This window comes from Gadus macrocephalus, chromosome 18 (assembly GCF_031168955.1).
Source record: "Gadus macrocephalus chromosome 18, ASM3116895v1".
Lineage (NCBI taxonomy): Eukaryota > Metazoa > Chordata > Actinopteri > Gadiformes > Gadidae > Gadus > Gadus macrocephalus.
In genome coordinates, this window is record NC_082399.1 from 12,384,035 (window position 1) to 12,403,042 (window position 19,008).

Below are 19,008 nucleotides of genomic sequence, written 5' to 3' on the forward strand. Positions count from 1 at the left end.
GTGTGTGTGTGTGTTTTCCCTTGACAGGCATGTCAAAAAAAAAAACCTAGCAAGCTAAAATGTTAATCTTTGCAGTGCTTTCTCCTTGGACGCCGTTCAACCGAAGACCCTTTCTGTGTCACTCCCCCATGTCCTGACCAAAGTCTCTCCTCTCTCAGCGCCCCCCCGTCCGTCCGTCCGTCCGACTCCCTGAAGCTCCCCAGTCCCATCCCCCAGTCCTCAGGTCTCATTGGTCCGTGTTCGGTAGGTGGCCACTCACCAGCGAATCGGCTGTCGGAAGCCTGCTCATTATCCAACCCAAAAGAGGGCGTGTCACAGAGGGCGTCGCCCTGATTGTTATTGGCCAACTCTGGACACCTGCTCCGCCCACCTGCAAGCGAGGGCAAAGGTCAAACAAGAGCAGCCAGGCACAGCGGGGGGGGGGGGGGGGGGGGGGGGGGTGGGGGGGGGGGGGGGGGGGGGGGGGCTTGGGAGGGCGGGGCAGGAGGGGGGAGTGGTCTACAGAGGGGGTGAGGTCAGGTTTGTGGTGTGGGGGGCCATGCTGGAACGGCTATTACAAGAACGCTTTAATCATGTGATCAATAATTAAGGCTTTGGAGCAGTGTTTGTTAGATATTATAGGATAATAATATCAGATTTTCCTCTCGTTTTTCTAGCAAACCACACACTAGAAAAGGAAATGTGCATGCGTTACTATGTGTAGGCGTATGTGTATGTGCATACATGTCTAGACATATGTGCATGAGGACTGAATGGGTGGCAGGGCAGCACATAGAGATAGGGCACATAGACTGAATGGGGGGCAGCACAGCACATAGATATAGGGCACATAGACTGCCGATCAGGCAGGGTAACGTTAATGCACATGCCTGCAAGCATTCATCTTACATATTTACATTCACAGCGCGGGTCAGGCACCAAAACGTCAGGCAGCACAAGTCGTACTGTGTTTCCACAAATTAATTGAAAGGTCGTCAGTCATTGTCAAGGCAGTTTTTTATTGGCTTGTGGTTTGAGCTGGGCCAAACTATTTTGAAAAACTCACAACGTATACACTCGTACGTACGCACACACGTACAAACAATCCATCAACTAGACACAAAGACATTTCCTTAGTCTTACAGAGAAGTCCAAACTCATATATATATATATATATAGTATACATAGGGGAATCTCACAACGGGAGCACAAAGCAATCTGAGTCACTCTCCTGACCGTGCAGGATTTACTCTCTTGTCTCTCTCTCTCTCAATCTCTCGGTCTCTTTCTAAAATCACACGCTCAGATACACACACGAGCGCAAGTACACACACACATACACATAAACACACACACACACACACACACACACACACACACACACACACACACACACACACACACACACACACACACACACACACACACACACACACACACACACACACACACAGTAGCAACATATTCACATCATTGCAACATATATACAGCTATATTATCTTCAGTGCCAATGGTGCGTTCATTTCAGGGCAAAAAAATCTGTTCATGCACACTGTGCAAAGCTCTGAATACAGATGAAAACTGAAAGATATTGCGTACGCAGATGAACGACACACACCGAAACATCTGGACCTTGAAAGCCAGCACATGCAAATTAAGACACACTCAATCACACACATTAAAACAAGTTTAAGAAGCGCTGGAAATCTTCATGCAAATGCAAATCAGTGCATAAGTCACAATAGAAAGTCATTTCAAAATAGTTTTTTTCAGAGGGTGTTTTAGCATGCATGGCTCTAGGGAAACTAGTGGGTTACGCTGAAGCTGAATTGTAATTCTAAAATATTCAATCCTTCATGGCTCCTTGCTTTGCTTGCTTTTGTTGCAAGTAAAAAAGCAAGTTCTTCAGCAGGAGTGGGACACTATGGTTGTCCTTTGTAGAACTAGCTCAAAGTTGGAACAGCCAGCCATACAAATGCGTTCTAGCAAGACAACCCTGAATCCCCCTAAAGATAGTGGCCCTCCGATTCTATCCCCTCCTTGCTCTTGTGTTTGTCTTCGGACCGCCGTGTCATACGGGGAATAACAGTGGATGTTTAAACGGAGGCCCCATTTAACAGAGGCCTGGTCTACGTGTTTCTTTATTTCACGAGAGGGGTCGAGGGATAGGGCGATTCATGACTCTAGTTACCCTTTTCTTGAGACGGCGACGGGCTGTCCTCTTCCGTGACGTCGTTGCCCTGCGAGAGCGAAGACAGGACGGAACAGAGAGATGATAAAAAAGACATATGTGTACAATCATGTGTCTGAACACACACTGATCAGGGCTCAGAGGCAGTGGAGAGAGCGGTGCTCACCTCCGAGTCCTGCTCCTCCAGTGACACAGAGTACTTTGGTTCCTTTGGCTCCATGGAAAGACCCTGAATGGAGAGAAAACAAGGCGATATGGAGTCTGGCTCGGTCCAATGAGGAGCTGAGAAGACTTATCTAATGAATGGACCTAGAGCTGCACAACATAGAACAAGAATGTAGCATCATGAGCTTTGTGTAGGTCTGTCCCATAATGATATTAGTCGAATGAATAAATGGTAACAGCCCTGCATGTGAACATTTAAATCCCAAAATGATGATGATTATTCACCAATAACTTAATAATATAATCAACCTTTAATACATGAGATTTGATATGGACAATGTCACGGTCCTTAAGTGAACCTCCCCCCTCTCCTCTCTCCTCCCCTCTCTCCTCTCCTCTCTCCTCCCTCCCCCTCTCCTCTCTCTCCTCTCTCCCCCCCCTCTCTCCTCTCCTCTCTCCTCTCTCCCCCGTCCCCCTCTCTCCCCCCCCTCCCTCCTCTCCTCCCCTCTCCCCCCCCTCTCTCTCCCCTCCCCCCCCCGTCCCTCCTCTCTCTCCCCCCCTCTCCCCCCCTCTCTCCTCTCCTCCCCTCTCTCCTCCTCCTCCCCTCCTCTCCCCCCCCTCTCTCCTCCCCCCCCTCTCTCTCTCACCCCCCTCTCTCCCCCCCCTCTCTCTCCTCCCCCCCCCTCTCTCTCTCTCCTCCCCCCCCTCTCTCTCCTCCCCCCCCCCCCCTCTCTCTCTCCTCCCCCCCCTCTCTCACCCCGTCCTGCTGGGAGGGTCCCCGGCTCCTCATGGGGGTGTCCGGGTGGTTGTCCCCCGCGGCGTAGCCCCCGTCCCCGGCCCCGCGGGGGGGCTCCCCCTCGCCCCCCCGCCAGGTAGGACCCTGACATGGAGGACATGGTGTCAGTGCTGATGTGGGAGTGCTGCGAGTGGGACGAGGCCATGGACATCACCGACTGGGCCAAGCTGCTGCTCACCGGGTCTGGCAGACACACACACACACACAGGGGCACACACACACACACACACACACACAGGCACGCATTCACACACACACACACACACACACACACACACACACACACAAACACACATGTGTAAATGGACGCATGGATGTCCATGTGCGCGCACAATCATACACACAAAGGCACACGCACACACACACACAGAAATAAGCACACACGCACTCTCACACACACACACTCGCACACGCACAGGCGTGGCAAAGCAAACAGGCACGAATCCGCGTAGGCATTGCAAATGTACTCATGTGTATACTATACACACCAATTTAAACACACCCCCACAAACAGTATATAATCATACACACATCACACTATTACACCAACAGTTTGCATTTAAATGACCCTGCTTTTCTATTGTTCTGCCTGATAAAATATAAATATCAATAACCCTTTACCTTAACATTAGACCCTAGCAGCAAACTGATTAAGAGCAGGGTCGGTGTGTGTGTGTGTGTGTGTATGTGTGGTGCCTGAGTGTTTATGTGTGTACATGCGCATGCGCACGCGCGTGTGTGTGTTTGTGTCTGTGTGTGTTTGCATCCCTGTGTGTGTGCATGCTTCCGTGTGTGTGTTTGTGTTTGTGTGCGTGCATGTGTGCGTATGTGTGTGTGTGTGCATGTGTGTACCTTCAGGGGACGTGATGGTGGAGGACAGGGGCGTGCCGGCGCAGGACGATTGGTCGATGGCTCCGGAAGACGACAGAGTCAGGTTCTCACTGTCTGGCGTCACACCGCACTGGGGACACCAGAGAGCCAGGGGACACACTTTAATACACACACACACACACACACACACACACACACACACACACACACACACACACACACACACACACACACACACACACACACACACACACACACACACACACAGGAACACACACCTCTGGCGGGTCCACGGGCAGCTTGCGACGGCACGCCTGGGCCTCAGACTCACTGCAAGACTTCTCGTCCTCCTCCTCTTGGAGCACAGAGGAATTCTGGGAAAGGGACCTGGAATAAACAACAGAATGGGAGACGAATAAAGACCAGTATTTCCGTTTCACTGCACCCAGTGGAAGACAATATAATGACACAGAGGGAGGAAATAGGAGGATAAAAACAGCACAGGGGGGCATTGCCTTGCTGAGAAATACTCGTCTCAATGCATTCCATTCCCCAATTTGTTTGGTTTTATTTTTAGCATTTGGACATAGCCATGATTTCCGGTACTGTAAACAGTATCTTAACCGCCAAGTATACCATTATTTCTTCAAATAGTTTTCCAAGTGCTTGTCGCCTTTCTATGCACCCTCACTCCAGACAGTTTAACGAACCATCATTTGGCAGGCCTTGAGAATCCTTTCAGACCACTTCACAACCCCCCCCCCGCCCTCCTTCCTCCTCCTACAATAAGTGCCTTGTCTTGAGACGCAGAGAGGCACCGTGCTTTAGATGTTTCAGTTTTTTTGTACCATCAGTTGAAGGCTTATATATATACTGTATATGTCATATGTTACATAATATATCAAACATTACATTTTCCAAAGCAATTTCCTCCTCTTGCCTTATCTCTACCCCAGACCCCACACGTGTGGGGTCTGGGGTAGAGATAAGGCAAGAGGAGGAAATTGCTTTGGGGACAGGGTGTGTACGGTATGAAACATCATGCCGTACACACGGGCGTGGATGTATCGTCAATCTATTTATGATGCGGTGATTTATTGGGTCGGTTGCTGTGATTATTGTGTCCTTTCGGTGTCTAAAGTGGTGCATAGCTATTTAGTTGTTGCCGTAGTGTACGTTGTACTGTGTTCCCTGTCTTGATGTACTCACTGTCCTGTTGATGTTGGTTGTTGTGTGTATTGGCTTGGTGACAAAATAATTCCCCCTTGGGGATTATTTAAGTGCAATCAATCAATCAATCAATCAATCAATCAATCAATCAATCAATCAATCACACAGCCCCGCCCTGCTGGCCGGAACAGGCGCTGCAGACCCAACCAGAACCCGGGGCCCTCTCTTTGGGGGGGGGGGGGGGGACCTACTTGGAGCCGCTCTTCTTGAGCTTCCCGCCCTGGCTGGAATTGGAGGGGTCCAGCGGGGAGGGGGAGCGTGGCGGGGCCGGGTGGCTCTCGCCGCTGTAGGGGGGCAGGGCCCCGGTGATGTGGCTGGGGCCCGAGTGGAGCGGGGGGGCCGCCGGCGACGTGCTCAGGGGCCCGTTGAGGGCCTCCAGCAGGGACACCGCCTCGTAACCCGGGGGGATGTGCTCCATCGCCTAGCAACAGCATCCACAAGGACAAATGACCCGGTGTGTGACGGACGCGGACATATATACACACACACACCTGCATTTTGTCGTGAGGATTTCTTGATAACTTTTAACGTAGACACAATGAATAGCATTCATAGAGACGCAGTAGTGAATGGATAGTACATTTTTATGAGATATGTAAAGCTCAGTATCTATCAACGTGTGTTTGTGTGCGTCTGTGTGTGTGCGTTTGTGTGTGTGTGTTTATTTGTGTGTGTGTGTGTGCGTTTGTGTATGTGTGTGTGTGTTTATTTGTGTGTGTGTGTGTGTGCGTTTGAGTTTGTGTGTGTGTGTGTGTGCATCAATGTGCGTGTGTGCGTGCATCCGTGTGCGCGCGTGTGTGTGCATGCATGTGTGTGTGTGTGAGTATGTGTGTGTGTGTGTGTGTGTGTGTGTGTGTGTGTGTGTGTGTGTGTGTGTGTGTGTTCATGTGTGTGTGTGTGTATGTGCATGCATGCGTGTGCGGTTGTGGTACCGAGTTGTCCTCTGAGTCGGAGGTCTGGGAGGTGATGACGGGGTTGAAGCTGCCGGGGGACAGCGGGCTCAGCTTCTTCCTCATGGCGCGGATCTGCAGCAGCGCCCGGAACGCTGAGCACGCACACACAACCACCGCACAGTCACACACAGAGAGACGGCGCCTTGTGTGGGACGCACAAAGTGTTGCTGATCTGATGGCCACTTGGAATGTTTGCAGTTCTTTTAAACCTATTTCCCGACTACTATTCATTGAGCAGTCGCTCTTTAATTGAAGCAAATTACATTAAATTACTTAATTCAGACATTGAATGGTCTTTATTTAGGGTTGTGAGGCACTTTGCTCAAGGATGCCTCGAGGTTAGACTGTGGACGGCAAAGGGTTCGAACTTGGTGACGCTTTGTGATGCATGACTGCATTCAAGATCTGATTGCAGTATAGCCAGTATAGTATAAGTCATTTCAATATAAATATAAAACCCCTATTGATATAATTTGGTCTTGCTAGTCGGATTGATATTGATATTGACATCGACATTGATATGGCTATTCATTTCCACATCAATATCAACGTCAATATCAATATCCATATGTACATGATTTGTCCTTCTAGTCGGATTGATATCAATATTAATAGCAATATCGATCCGTCGGGCAGTGACCCGACGCTCCCTCCGGGGGGGCCGCGCGGGGGGACGGGGGGGGACTCACGCAGCCGGCAGATGGGGCAGCAGTTGGCCTGGTAGCGCAGCGTGTCGGCGCAGGCGTTGCACAGACACAGGTGGCGGCAGGGCAGGATGAGCGTGTCGCGGATGTCCGACAGACACACCACGCACTCGGCGCTGTTGTCGCTGATCTCGTCGTCCACCACCTGGGGGAGGAGGGGGAGGGGGAGGGGGGGGGGGGTGAAACTCATTAGACTTAGCCGGTTCTCCACCCCGCTTGGCGTGCAAACCTGTTTTTTTAGATCTGATGTGATTGGGACACGAGCCAGGGTCAAAACCCCCGTTTATTTTCCTGCCTCTGCGCCCGCACACGTCGTGTCATGTTGCGCAACACGACGTGTGTCATGCTGCTGTTCAGGTGATCAGATGTACCAACCACACGAGCCGGTTGGTAGTGGTAGTTTTCTCGTGGCTATGAATCATTTTCCCTTCTGTTCGCACATACGGGACACCTTCATGAGAGCTTCCAAAGCGGTTTGATTATTTTCTATCAAAAATGTCTCATCGGATATCGATGGCTTGCAAGTCAGCATTCTCCCACGACCCCCATATGCATATCAGGTGACTCTAAGTGGGGTACCCACCCCATGGTGGGGAAAGCCTTGGGCTAACAACGCTCCAAACGAGGTCCGGTTCTAACATACTGCTGTGTTAGTATCTGGGACACATCACAAAAGCTGACCACTGGAAGAAGCCTGTAACGTAAGCAGCGAACCCAGTGTTGTACCTTTGATTCCTGGCTGTTGTACTTGTTCTCAATGCCATAGATCTCCTGGAGCAGGTAGCTGACCCCGTCCACCTGGGGAGAGGGACCGGTTTCAGAACACAAGACTATCTGGGCCATGGGGACCGGGGGAGCACTCAAGACGGGGGGCGCCTTCAGTTTATCCAGGTCAAACAACAACACACACAGAGGGGGGCATGGGGGAGGAAGAGGTGGGTGGAGGGAGAGATGGGTGGGGGGAGAGATGGGTGGAGGGAGAGATGGGTGGGGGGTAGAGGTAAAGGTGGAGGAAGGGGTGGATGGAGGTAGAGGCAGGTGGATGAGTGGAGGTAGAGGTGGGTGGAGGTAGAGGTGGGTGGAGGGAGAGGTGGGTGGAGGGAGAGGTGGATGATGGGAGAGGTGGGTGGGGTAGAGGTGGATGGAGGTAGAGGTGGGTGGATGAGTGGAGGTAGAGGTGGGTGGAGGTAGAGGTGGATGGAGGTAGAGGTGGGTGGAGGTAGAGGTGGGTGGGGTAGAGGTGGATGATGGGAGAGGTGGGTGGGGTAGAGGTGGATGGAGGTAGAGGTGGGTGGGGGGAGAGGTGGGTGGAGGGAGAGGTGGGTGGAGGGAGAGGTGGGTGGGGGGAGAGGTGGGTGGGGGGAGAGGTGTATGATGGGAGAGGTGGGTGGAGGTAGAGGTGGATGATGGGAGAGGTGGGTGGGGGGAGAGGTGTATGATGGGAGAGGTGGGTGGAGGTAGAGGTGGGTGGGGTAGAGGTGGATGGAGGGAGAGGTGGGTGGAGGTAGAGGTGGGTGGGGTAGAGGTGGATGATGGGAGAGGTGGGTGGGGTAGAGGTGGATGGAGGGAGAGGTGGGTGGAGGTAGAGGTGGGTGGATGGGTGGGTGGGGATAGAGGGAGGTGGGGGTGGGCATTTTAAACTCACCACTTGTTTCTGCTTCAGCGGTTTCACACAGAAGCTTCCGTCAATGTGCTGCCAAAGACACACACACGGGACTCCTCAGATTACAGATACACTGGACAGAGCAGAGGACTATATATCCCCGGGTAGAGGGTGATTAAAGATACCCTTAGCATTACAGAGGACTACGTATCCCATGGTAGATGGTGTTCAAAAATACACTTTAAAGAGCATTACAGAGGACAACATAACCCATGGTAGAAGGTGATTACAGATACACTTTAAAGCGTATCACAGAGGAATGCATATCACCAAGTAGATTCAGTTTGAGGCACTCTTCAAATTAATGAATTTCATGAGAAAATCTTGATGTTTCACACAATGTTCCTCTTCCTCTTGATGACATTTACTAATCTAGAGTCTGATCTAATGACAAACACAGAGGATTCAGCACCAGCGGTTGTTGCAAGAGCTCAGCGATGCATTCACTGTCTATTGTCTGTATCAACAGGACCATTTCTCTTACCTTCTCAAAAGTTGCCAGCAACACGTGGGAGTGGCCCATATGTTCTGCAAGGCAAGAAACATAATTAAGCTCATTAATGTTTATGGATCTGTGTCTCTGGTGACACCTGGTATATTGTAGATGCCAGATGTACACAGACAGTATTTCAGCCAAAATCAGTATCACAAAAGCATTTAACATGGGGACACATTTGCGATCTCCACATGCAAACAACACATCCACACAGCAGTGTCCAGTGTTTATATACAGTATTCAAAGATCTAGCAGTTATATATATATGAATACATAAATATATATTTATTTATATATGCATCCAATGTGCCTTAGATGAATATGCAAGAGCTAGTAGCCATGACAACAATAAGCATGCGGATAATTGGGAGTAACAAAAGCCCTCTTCACAACTGGTATCAACATGCAGTTGTGCCAAGGACAGGTGGGATTCATTCAAGACACATCGAGGACCCATGGCGGTCTGATCGCTCAGACCCTGTTGGGAGTGGGTCACACATAAAGCCTCGTTATTTTAGCAGCGCATACTTAAATGTGTCCTGGGCCGTGTCGAAGGACCGCCTACTCAACTGATGTAAGTTGAAGTACGAGTAAAGGCTTAGTTATGGTTCAACGTCGACGCAATGCAAGGGGGTTTACGGACCCATTGCGTTCAACGCAATGGCCTGATGTGCGCCTCCCAAAAAGTGGAACCTTGCATCGAGGCGACGCAGCAGCAAGGGCGAAGCGACTGCGTGGTAGTTGCGTTTCGTCAATGTGGAACCATAACGAAGCCTTAAGTTCTCATTCAAATGCCAGCAGCGTCATATTAAAATCTATCAAAATCTTAAAACCTGTAAGCTGGATTTGTGCACCATGTCTGAACGTTTCGATAGGCCAGTTATAAAACAACAATGAAGGTTCAATAGAAGGGCATTGCGGTTATGTTAGTTTGAAGATATTCTCTTGCAAAACAAAATAGCATTTTGAAATAGGATTTGTCATTGAACAATATTTCACACGATTAGATTGGTGATTTCTACATCCAACACGTTGTTTTCTCATGGAGATTGTGTGGCAGTTGGGGAAATATGTAGGAAACATTGGCCAATGTTAAAACAGGACTAAACTGGAATAAATCATCCCTCAATAAGGTACTGAGGGCCCCCGCCCAGGGCTGCTGCAGCGATCAAACCGCGCCGAGCCAGGCCAGTATATTAAAGTGGAAAAACGCCACGGGACACATGTTGATGCCAGAACGTGAACAGAGCCAACGTGTCCTGGAAGGCCTACATCGTGGTTCTCACGCGTTCAACATACATGGATATTGAGCTGGCCAGATTGTAACTCACTACAACCAGAGGCCCACTTCAATGGAAAGGAAAGCCCACTGAGGGTCGACTGGTACAGACAGGAAGCCGGTGTGTACTGACCTTCGCCCTCGTCCACCACAGCCTGCACCACCATGGGGAAGACCTCCTTGTCCATGTCAAACAGCAGCTGGGAAGGCAAGGGAAGGGAAGGAAGCAGAACGTTATTTTTATATTAGATAGATTTTTTCAGTGCTGTAGGCTACCAGACTCAACTCACTAATCCCATTTCTACCCCTTACCCCTTCCCCTTACCCCTTCCCCTTCCCCCTTCCCCCTTCCCCTTACCCCTTCAAAACAAGGGGAAGGGGTAGATATGGGATTGGGCCTAAATATGTCTGGGCTGTTGACTCCGTGGGAGACGGCCTACTCGGGTACACACGGAGCCTACCTCCTCCTCAGCCCATTCGCTGAGGTTGACCGAGTGGGACGGCAGGCAAAACTGCTGGCTGACTCCCCTCTTGAAGTGCACCGTCTCCGACTGCAGGGAGCTGTCCTGAGGAAGGTAGCTGCAGGGAGACAGGGCCCGTCAATCACACTGTCTCCTGGCCAGGGTTGGGCCCACACAAGTCAGGATCCAATTCAAACGTAATTCATCATTATTATAATTTTATAACTTTATTCAAGACACGGGAAGGTCCACATATAGTTGAGTATGATTACCTATAGTATCATTCTACACTATCAAAATCATGAAGATATTGTTCACAGATTCAGGAATGACAGAATGAAGGTTCCAGAGCAGTCACATTGATTTGAACCACATGTTCCCAAACTCTACAACATTACCAATAAACATGAATACTGCCGTGATCTTACATTGGCACCCCGCTGTGGAACTCTTCCATCGCTTGGTAGTAGATGGTGATGGCCACCTGTGTGTCAGCGTCAAACGTGAACTCGATGTTATAGCAAGCCCTGTTCTTCACCGCCTCCTCATCCTCACCCGGCAACTTCAGGTCCTCGCTACACCTGCGGGAGGACGGGGATGAGGGAATGTATCAGAGAAGGTCTAAGGCTGTAAGGATCCTATAAAAGAGTAATCACGTCTTAAATCAAACAGTGGGGACAGTGCCATCTCTGGCGGATCCTAGTATTGCAATACACATTTCTCCCTGGTGGGTCCAATAAATGCAGGTCGGAGTGCAAAGACTTGTTTTGAATGATAATCGTGTCGTAAATAACTGGCAGGCTTTGAGTATGGCCAATCAGGTCCAATCAGAAAACGTAATCACAAACTCATTTGATTATGCATAATATAGTCATCCTCATATGAAATGTGATCTATAGAAGCATACATCTAGACACTGAATGGAGCTTATCGCCACGCATTCAGTTCCTGCAACCAGCTGGTGTTTAGAACCCAGATGGCCGCTTGGTGAATAAGGCCCATTGGCCAAGCCGATGTGGGGCGTTTCCGTACCTTACGAGCCGCAGTGTGTCCTTCCGGATGTTTATAAGGCTTCTCAGCGTCTTCACTGGTTCCTGAGGTGGGGGGGCCGCATACGGGAACTGGAAGAAAAAAACAAACACCCACAGTCAAACGTTTATTTATTCAAACCTGCGCTTTGAGGAGCCCACGCGATGAGTGCATGAATAAGTATGAGGTGTCCATGCCTGTTCAAAGCTTTGAGCCGCAGTCAATTAACATCTGGGGCCCCCTGGTTGGCTGTAGGGGCCCCCTGGTTGGCTGTAGGGGCCCAAGGGGGTCCCAAGAGGCAGCTGCGTCGCTACATGCTGAACAATGTGGATCCTGATGTTGGTTGAATATATTATGATCTTGGGGGGCCCGACTGAGATTTGAGCGAATTCATGGGGTCCTCGTTGGCACGAAGGACGACTTTTTATGCATACCAATTTGGTTTAAGAACAACATGTTGAGTGCTGACAGATACTATTCCGGTAACGTCATCTTGTCTGCATGATTCAAACTAAGGGCTGAAAAGTGCTGAAACCAGCTCACACCGTGTCCTTCTTGTCAGACTGAGCATAAGGCCGGTGCCACAGAGCACATTCGCCATCGTCACCATCGTTCACAGGTCACTAGCACCCATGGGAAACCCATAAGGGCAACTGATGAAGAATAACTTATTTTTAGGACCCTTCGGACAGAAAATATTTGATTTAATTTTAGAGCAAGAGGAAGATGTGAGCAACAGTGAGCAAAGTTCCTTCAATGAGACATTCCTTCATTCAATGAGACATGACTCATATAGGAAAACTATCAAATCATGGGTAGTTAATACAAAGGAAACAAAGGTGAGAGGGAGAGAGTATCGTTGAGAGTTTGGGATTGGCCATGGCTGAAGTTAGGTGAAGGGGACATGTCCCTGAGGCTGCAAGAAAGTAACACACCAAAGAATCAGTCGATTGGCCTCAGTATCAGACTTCGGGATGGGAGGTATCCCTTGGTCCAAGGAGAAGGTATAGAAATGAATTTCAATTGACTAGTATTTATATAAGCAGGGTTTATACAATTTGTATATAATTGTATATCATAGTTACGATTGATATTTCCACGGCAGTAGCACACATTGTGTTGAGATGCAGTGGCGTATTTCTATATGAACGGCGTCCTTCCTTACCATGTCTATCTGCACTCATACTCCACACAAGCACACACAAAAGCACACATACACTCCCTCCCATATAAACAAGGACGGATTCCATAGGACAACTTGTTCTGCTTATTCATGGAGTGGCACATTAACAGGACAGATAAGGATCACTGGGAGGGGAGACAGGTGCAAGAGACCAGCAGAAGTAGAAAACTCTTCCAGGGCTTCCTCATGATGTACAGATCATGAGGAAGAGACACATGGATATGTGGATCAAAGAGGATTTCAATGCCATTGGGGATCCGTCTAGGAGTAGACACACTACACCCACGAGGACAACGACGAATGCTTCGTCAAGATACACATAGACACAGCTTCATCTGTTTGTGGTCACATTAGTCAGTCTATTATTACCAAACATATTGATATTATTTAGATTTTCTACATAAACAACATGATTTCAAACTGCTCAGAGCTCACCTTCACCCCTTAACCGAACGCAGCTCTTTTGAACAACCAGGATTTGCAAATCCTCGTCTCCTTTTTCCCATTCGTTGTGTGTTTTTGAAAGTAAAGTAGTTTATTATGAAATGAGGTCAATCCACCCCGAGTGTGATTACCATCCCAAACTGACCTTGATCATTCCTTTGATTATTCATATCGTCTATTGATGCAGTGTCTTCTTCTTTCCTGATTCCCTGTGCCACAGCCAACAGCAGACGCGGCCGTTGGGCTGGATTAGCGTTGTGTTTCACCTGGGCCAGTGCGCAGATGGGAGCGGCAGGTGAGGGGGGACGGCTGGTCAGTGCACCACCAGGCTTCGTGGTATTCCACATCGATCCGTTCCAGAAAATTGTTCCCAGTAATTGGACTTTCGATGCCCACCGTGGATTGATGGGCGCTGTGGCTGCAGTTTCGTTCACTGAGTGCACTAAGATCGAGCAGGAGCCATTTATATTCTACGGTCGCTCGTCAGGTTACTATGGGAACAGGCCGTTACGGTAATTGTAGAGCTCATACAATGTCCTCTTTTATAACTGAGTGCGTGTTCCCTTCATACCGGGATAAAAAATATGAATTGATAAGACAGATGGTCTATTATCAGCAAACATCTTGATATTATTTCGATTTTCTACATAAACAACATGATTCTAAACTGCTCGGAGGTCAACTCCAACCCTTAACCAAACACAGCTCTTTTTGAACAACCGGGATTTGCAAATCCTCGTCTCCTTTTTCCCATTCGTCGTGTGTTTTTGAAGGTAAAGTAGCTGACTGTGGGAAAGGAGAGCTGAGAAGACTGGTGCTCTGTGAGAGACGATGGGGGGTGTGAGGGGGGGGCACCCGGGCTAGGATGTGGTTAGATACCCCGACACTGCTCTCCTTCACCTACGGCCGGGGGGGGGAAGGAATCTGGGCCTTGCTGTGAGTGTATGTGTGCGTGTGTGTATGCTTGGGTTTGTGTGGGAGTGTTTCTGCCTGTGTGTGTGTGTGTGTGTGTGTGTGTGTGTGTGTGTGTGTGTGTGTGTGTGTGTGTGTGTGTGTGTGTGTGTGTGTGTGTGTGTGTGTGTGTGTGTGTGTTTGTTTGTGTGCGTGTGTTTCTGTTTGTGTCCGTGCGTGTGCGTGCGTGCGTGTTTGTGTGTGTGCCTATCTGTGTATGTTTAGCTGTGACTAGCACAGTATCTAGTATAACTAAACATCTGGTACCAGCCGGAGACATGCCGGGCAAACCACACAGGCGTGCACACACAGGTAAACACACACACACACACACACACAAAGACACACAATCATTAACTAAAGCAGTATAACATGATATTAAAGCACATACCGCAATGCCTACTTTGGGGAGGGCTTTGGTGTGTGTGTGTGTGTGTGTGTGTGTGTGTGTGTGTGTGTGTGTGTGTGTGTGTGTGTGTGTGTGTGTGTGTGTGTGTGTGTGTGTGTGTGTGTGTGTGTGTGTGTGGACTACCCTGGGCAGCTATTTAATCATAATGACTATGTGTTTGGGGATTTGGTGTCTAAATATGACACATTACTCGTCTCCAGGGTTATCATAATAGTTTCCCCACTCCACTATAAACAAAGCACAGAGGACACACACACCGTCCCTCCCATTCCCTACCATAAAACATCCACAATCAGCAGGGATACAAACCCTTTACATATGGTACTTGATACATGACCTACATTTGACATTCCTAAGCTGCATGCAAAATTTCAGGGAGAAGTGGAGAAAGATCTTGATTAACATACACAATAAACGCACACACACAGACACAGACACACATACACGCACGCACACACGCAAACACACACACACACACACACACACACACACACACACACACACACACACACACACACACACACACACACACACACACACACACACACACACACACACACAATGAAAACAAAACCACTATACTGGAGTTCATGAATCCACTCTTCCATCTGCTAGCCAAACATGAAAGACAAATCAGGAAAAGATTGCACGCACACATCCAATCCACACCCTCACAATTTAAATTCTGAGACCGATTAAGGACACTAATTTTTTGTGCAAATATAATCTGCACAAAAAAAGGGCCGCTACTAAATCTATCCCCGGTCTAGACGGCGGGTTGCCTGAGATCAGGGAGCAGGTTGAAGGATTCTTCCTTCGAGTCTCCCCAGAGATTGATGTTATGTAGCTACATCTCAACCTATATCGCGACTTGTACTTGACAAAACAAGAGACAGTACACGTCCCCAAAGAAATAAAACTTCAAAGAGCAAGAGGCAGAGTTCTTTGTCTTCTTCGTCTTCCGTTCTTCCGTGGCGCCGTGGTTGCATTAGGTCTGAGACTGGCGAGGTCTTGACCTTGACGTCTTTAGCGATCAATATGAGCTGAGCCCGGCCAGCTCTTTCACTTCCCAGTGAGCAGAGGATGGGAGTCCACGGACTCTCTTTTCATTTCAATTAGGCCTCGTGCCAACCGTGGAGCCCATTGAATTTTAGTTTTAATTAAATTATTCCAGATACCATTGGTTCACGCAGCAGCAGCAGCCTTGAGTAATGAACACCTTATCTCTGAGTTTTCAGAGGGTCTCTGTCATAAATCAAGCCCCAAGGTCACTAAAATAACAACCGGTTACATAATGGAGTTAAGCATTAATTTTTAGGCTTTTCTTTTTGGCTTTTTTTTAAAGCAGCTCACCTGAATGCCTCACTACAATAGTTATTTGGATACATCTCTATAGATGTTCGATGCTACTTTGTTTAACATTACCTATTTCATTACCCCAGGTTTCCCACTAAATACCGCCTGGATCAGAGAGCGGAGTGTCTACCAATACCTACCGCCACAGGTCTGATTCCCAGGAAGTTAAGGTCGGTGTTCTCCCCAAACAGGTAACCTTCTGGGTGGGTGGAGTCAAACTTCTCTCCTCCCATGATGAAATGACTGGCAAAGTAACTTCCTGCAGACAAAACACAAAAGGGCCAGGGTCAATGACTCTAAACTTAAAAAGAAGACATAGCTGTCTTGTATAATCGTCTTTCACATTGTACTTGAGACAGATTTTTGTGTTGTTTTAAATGATTGGTTTGTTCCGCGACCTCAGGAGAATCTTGATCGAGCCGTCTGTCGCCAATTAGATTTAAAATGCATGAGAGTGGCTGTGAACACCACAAATGGACGATATAAATCGTACTAATTACTATAGACCCCAGTGAAAAAAATCTAAAACGTGAAGCATGACCAATGTTTTCTCTACCACACCATCATTATGCAGTCAAACAGAGAGCCTACACCCAAAGTTACAAAGTACAAAGCTGCCTTTTGAGTTGAGGGAATACTTTGTAGCTTGGCTTGTTGTTGTTGGACCGTTTGGGATGGGAGTTTGGCCAGATGTTGTTTTGTTGCCAGCGCTCTCTCTGTGTTGATGACCAAACTGTTAAATATCACCTAGAGGTTGAGCCCGGTGTATAATCAAACACAGCTGATACCATAGTGCTGAACTCATGAATCACTAACTATGAACGATAGTGCAGAGAGGGTGGTTGTTGTTTTATGTGCCTCTGAGTTTTACAATGTCAATTTGGGGAAATAACACAGGTTATTTGATAGCAAAATGCATATATATAGATGCAGAAAGACAGGCTGATGTAGTCAGACAGAAAGGCATTCAGCCAGACGGACAGACAAATGGATATGTATTCATCAAAACAGTCATCGTATTATTTTGTAACAGGTGAGCTGCTTTTTTGACACCAGATCTCAGCACAAGAAGTGGATCTGACATCTCAGTTTCTGCAGCAACAATTCTGGGATATATGTGTTCCAGATACCGTAACAACAACCACTGCAACTACAACTACAACCTCAACCTCACCAAACCTCTCTGCTTCATACACACAGCTTTTGAAGGCATTAGTACAACACGGGTTTCTGGGGATTTAATCCAGGTAAACATTTCTCTTTAACACAGGGACCAGGTCACATTTAAATAATTCAATGCAGTTTACACCCTTCTTAGTAACTACTTCAAGCCTCGAAAGTACTGAAATCACATAGTGTCTGTGGGTTTTACGTGTTGACCTAATCGTCAGACCCAACGCGTTGTATAGGCCGTAGACTAGTTCAGTAGGCATATGTACTGTTAGCTATGAACATCATCCAAACTATTAGCCATCTGAAGATCAATATTAAATCATGGGTTGGCGTTACATTTCTTGTATGCAGGAATACCTCTTATCAAATCAAGGGATTTTCATAATTCCATACAGCTCTTTTTAACATGGATTTCCAATGTAACACTATGTTATTACATTTTTCATTTAAATCAAAATATTCTGGTTGATTGCTATTTATGATCTTAATGCAGACAGGCTGCCGATCGTGTTGGTCTATAGAGAGACCTATCTCTCTACTGAGAATATCAATTTGTGAACTGAATTGGTCTCTCCCGACCAGATGGCGCTGATTCTCTGGCTCCACAGGTATCTGCATGCATATGTCGTTGGATAGCGTAATGATTATGACGATGAGGACAGCATATTAACGGCTTGAACGATGGCGTCTGTTGTGGACGATTCGTTGCCCTCCCGTTATTCATACACAACTTGCGCAATGAGAGTTGATCAGTAATCCTCAGTGACCGTATAGCCCACACACAACATGACTATGGACTTACCCGATTTCGGCGGATAACGGTACACCGAATTGGACGGGATGTCCACTTCTTCCACGCCTATGTTCTGTCTGCTTATAAAAGCTCCCATTTCCAGTTGAATTCAAAATAAACGTATTTAGCATAACACTCAATATCCACGATATTAAACGACCGACTTAATTTCTAGTATGTAGTCCAGTTCTTGCTGCCATTGCCATTTCCCTCCGGTCCAAGGCCTCGTAATGGGGCGCCCAGTGTTGTGACCGTTGCGGGGATTAGTTGGTTCTGTGACCGCTTATGTCTCCCGGTTGAACGCTGCAGACCGAGACGCTGTGCGGAGGACGACCAACCGAGAGCGAGTCCCTTTAACACCGGAGCGGTTCTATTGTGTGACGGTATCGCATCTTCTTTGCGTGTCGGGTTCTTAAAGAGCAAGTAAAGCGAGTCCCTTGTATTTTTTAGCGCTCTGTGATACTCAATTGCCAAGAACTCAGCATATTCTTCCCGTTTCAATTCACTGCTGTGTGATTTCGATGGTCTTGTTCGACGTCCTGTCAAGGACCACTTCTATTGCTACCCGTGATGACGTCAGGGACAAATCCGGACCGTGGTTTTGCGCAGTCCAATCCAGGAGCTCGCGACGCCTCTGTTACTGGACCGTCCTACGCCAAACGTGATCGACACGGACTGCACTGCAGCGTGCAACAATCAAATATTTGTAAAACTTGAAATCCTCCCTTATAATCAAATTTAAGTAACTCAACAAATCCTGAACATACTGGCAAATTTCAATTTGTATCATAAAATGTTGGCAACAAGTCGACTACCGCTAATAAAGATAATATATATAACGTCCTGGATCATCCCTGTTTAATATTGTACAACCGTACAACGTTGTGAATTCAACAACACACAATTAATCATACAAGAATGT

General features: G+C 47.9%; 1 protein-coding gene across 1 annotated transcript; it reads right to left on the reverse strand.

The window, feature by feature from the left end:
- Nucleotides 1-18: 18 nt before the first annotated feature.
- Nucleotides 19-18,756, reverse strand: rnf157 (ring finger protein 157). Its single transcript, XM_060036268.1, is given in 19 exon segments — nt 19-370; nt 2,171-2,219; nt 2,337-2,399; nt 3,093-3,200; nt 3,202-3,314; nt 3,984-4,092; nt 4,241-4,349; nt 5,384-5,613; nt 6,125-6,237; nt 6,835-6,994; nt 7,576-7,647; nt 8,495-8,542; nt 8,997-9,040; nt 10,421-10,487; nt 10,749-10,866; nt 11,177-11,329; nt 11,781-11,869; nt 16,261-16,379; nt 18,096-18,756. Coding segments are annotated over 19 exon segments (2,160 nt in total). The 5' UTR covers nt 18,184-18,756; the 3' UTR covers nt 19-62.
- Nucleotides 18,757-19,008: the final 252 nt, after the last annotated feature.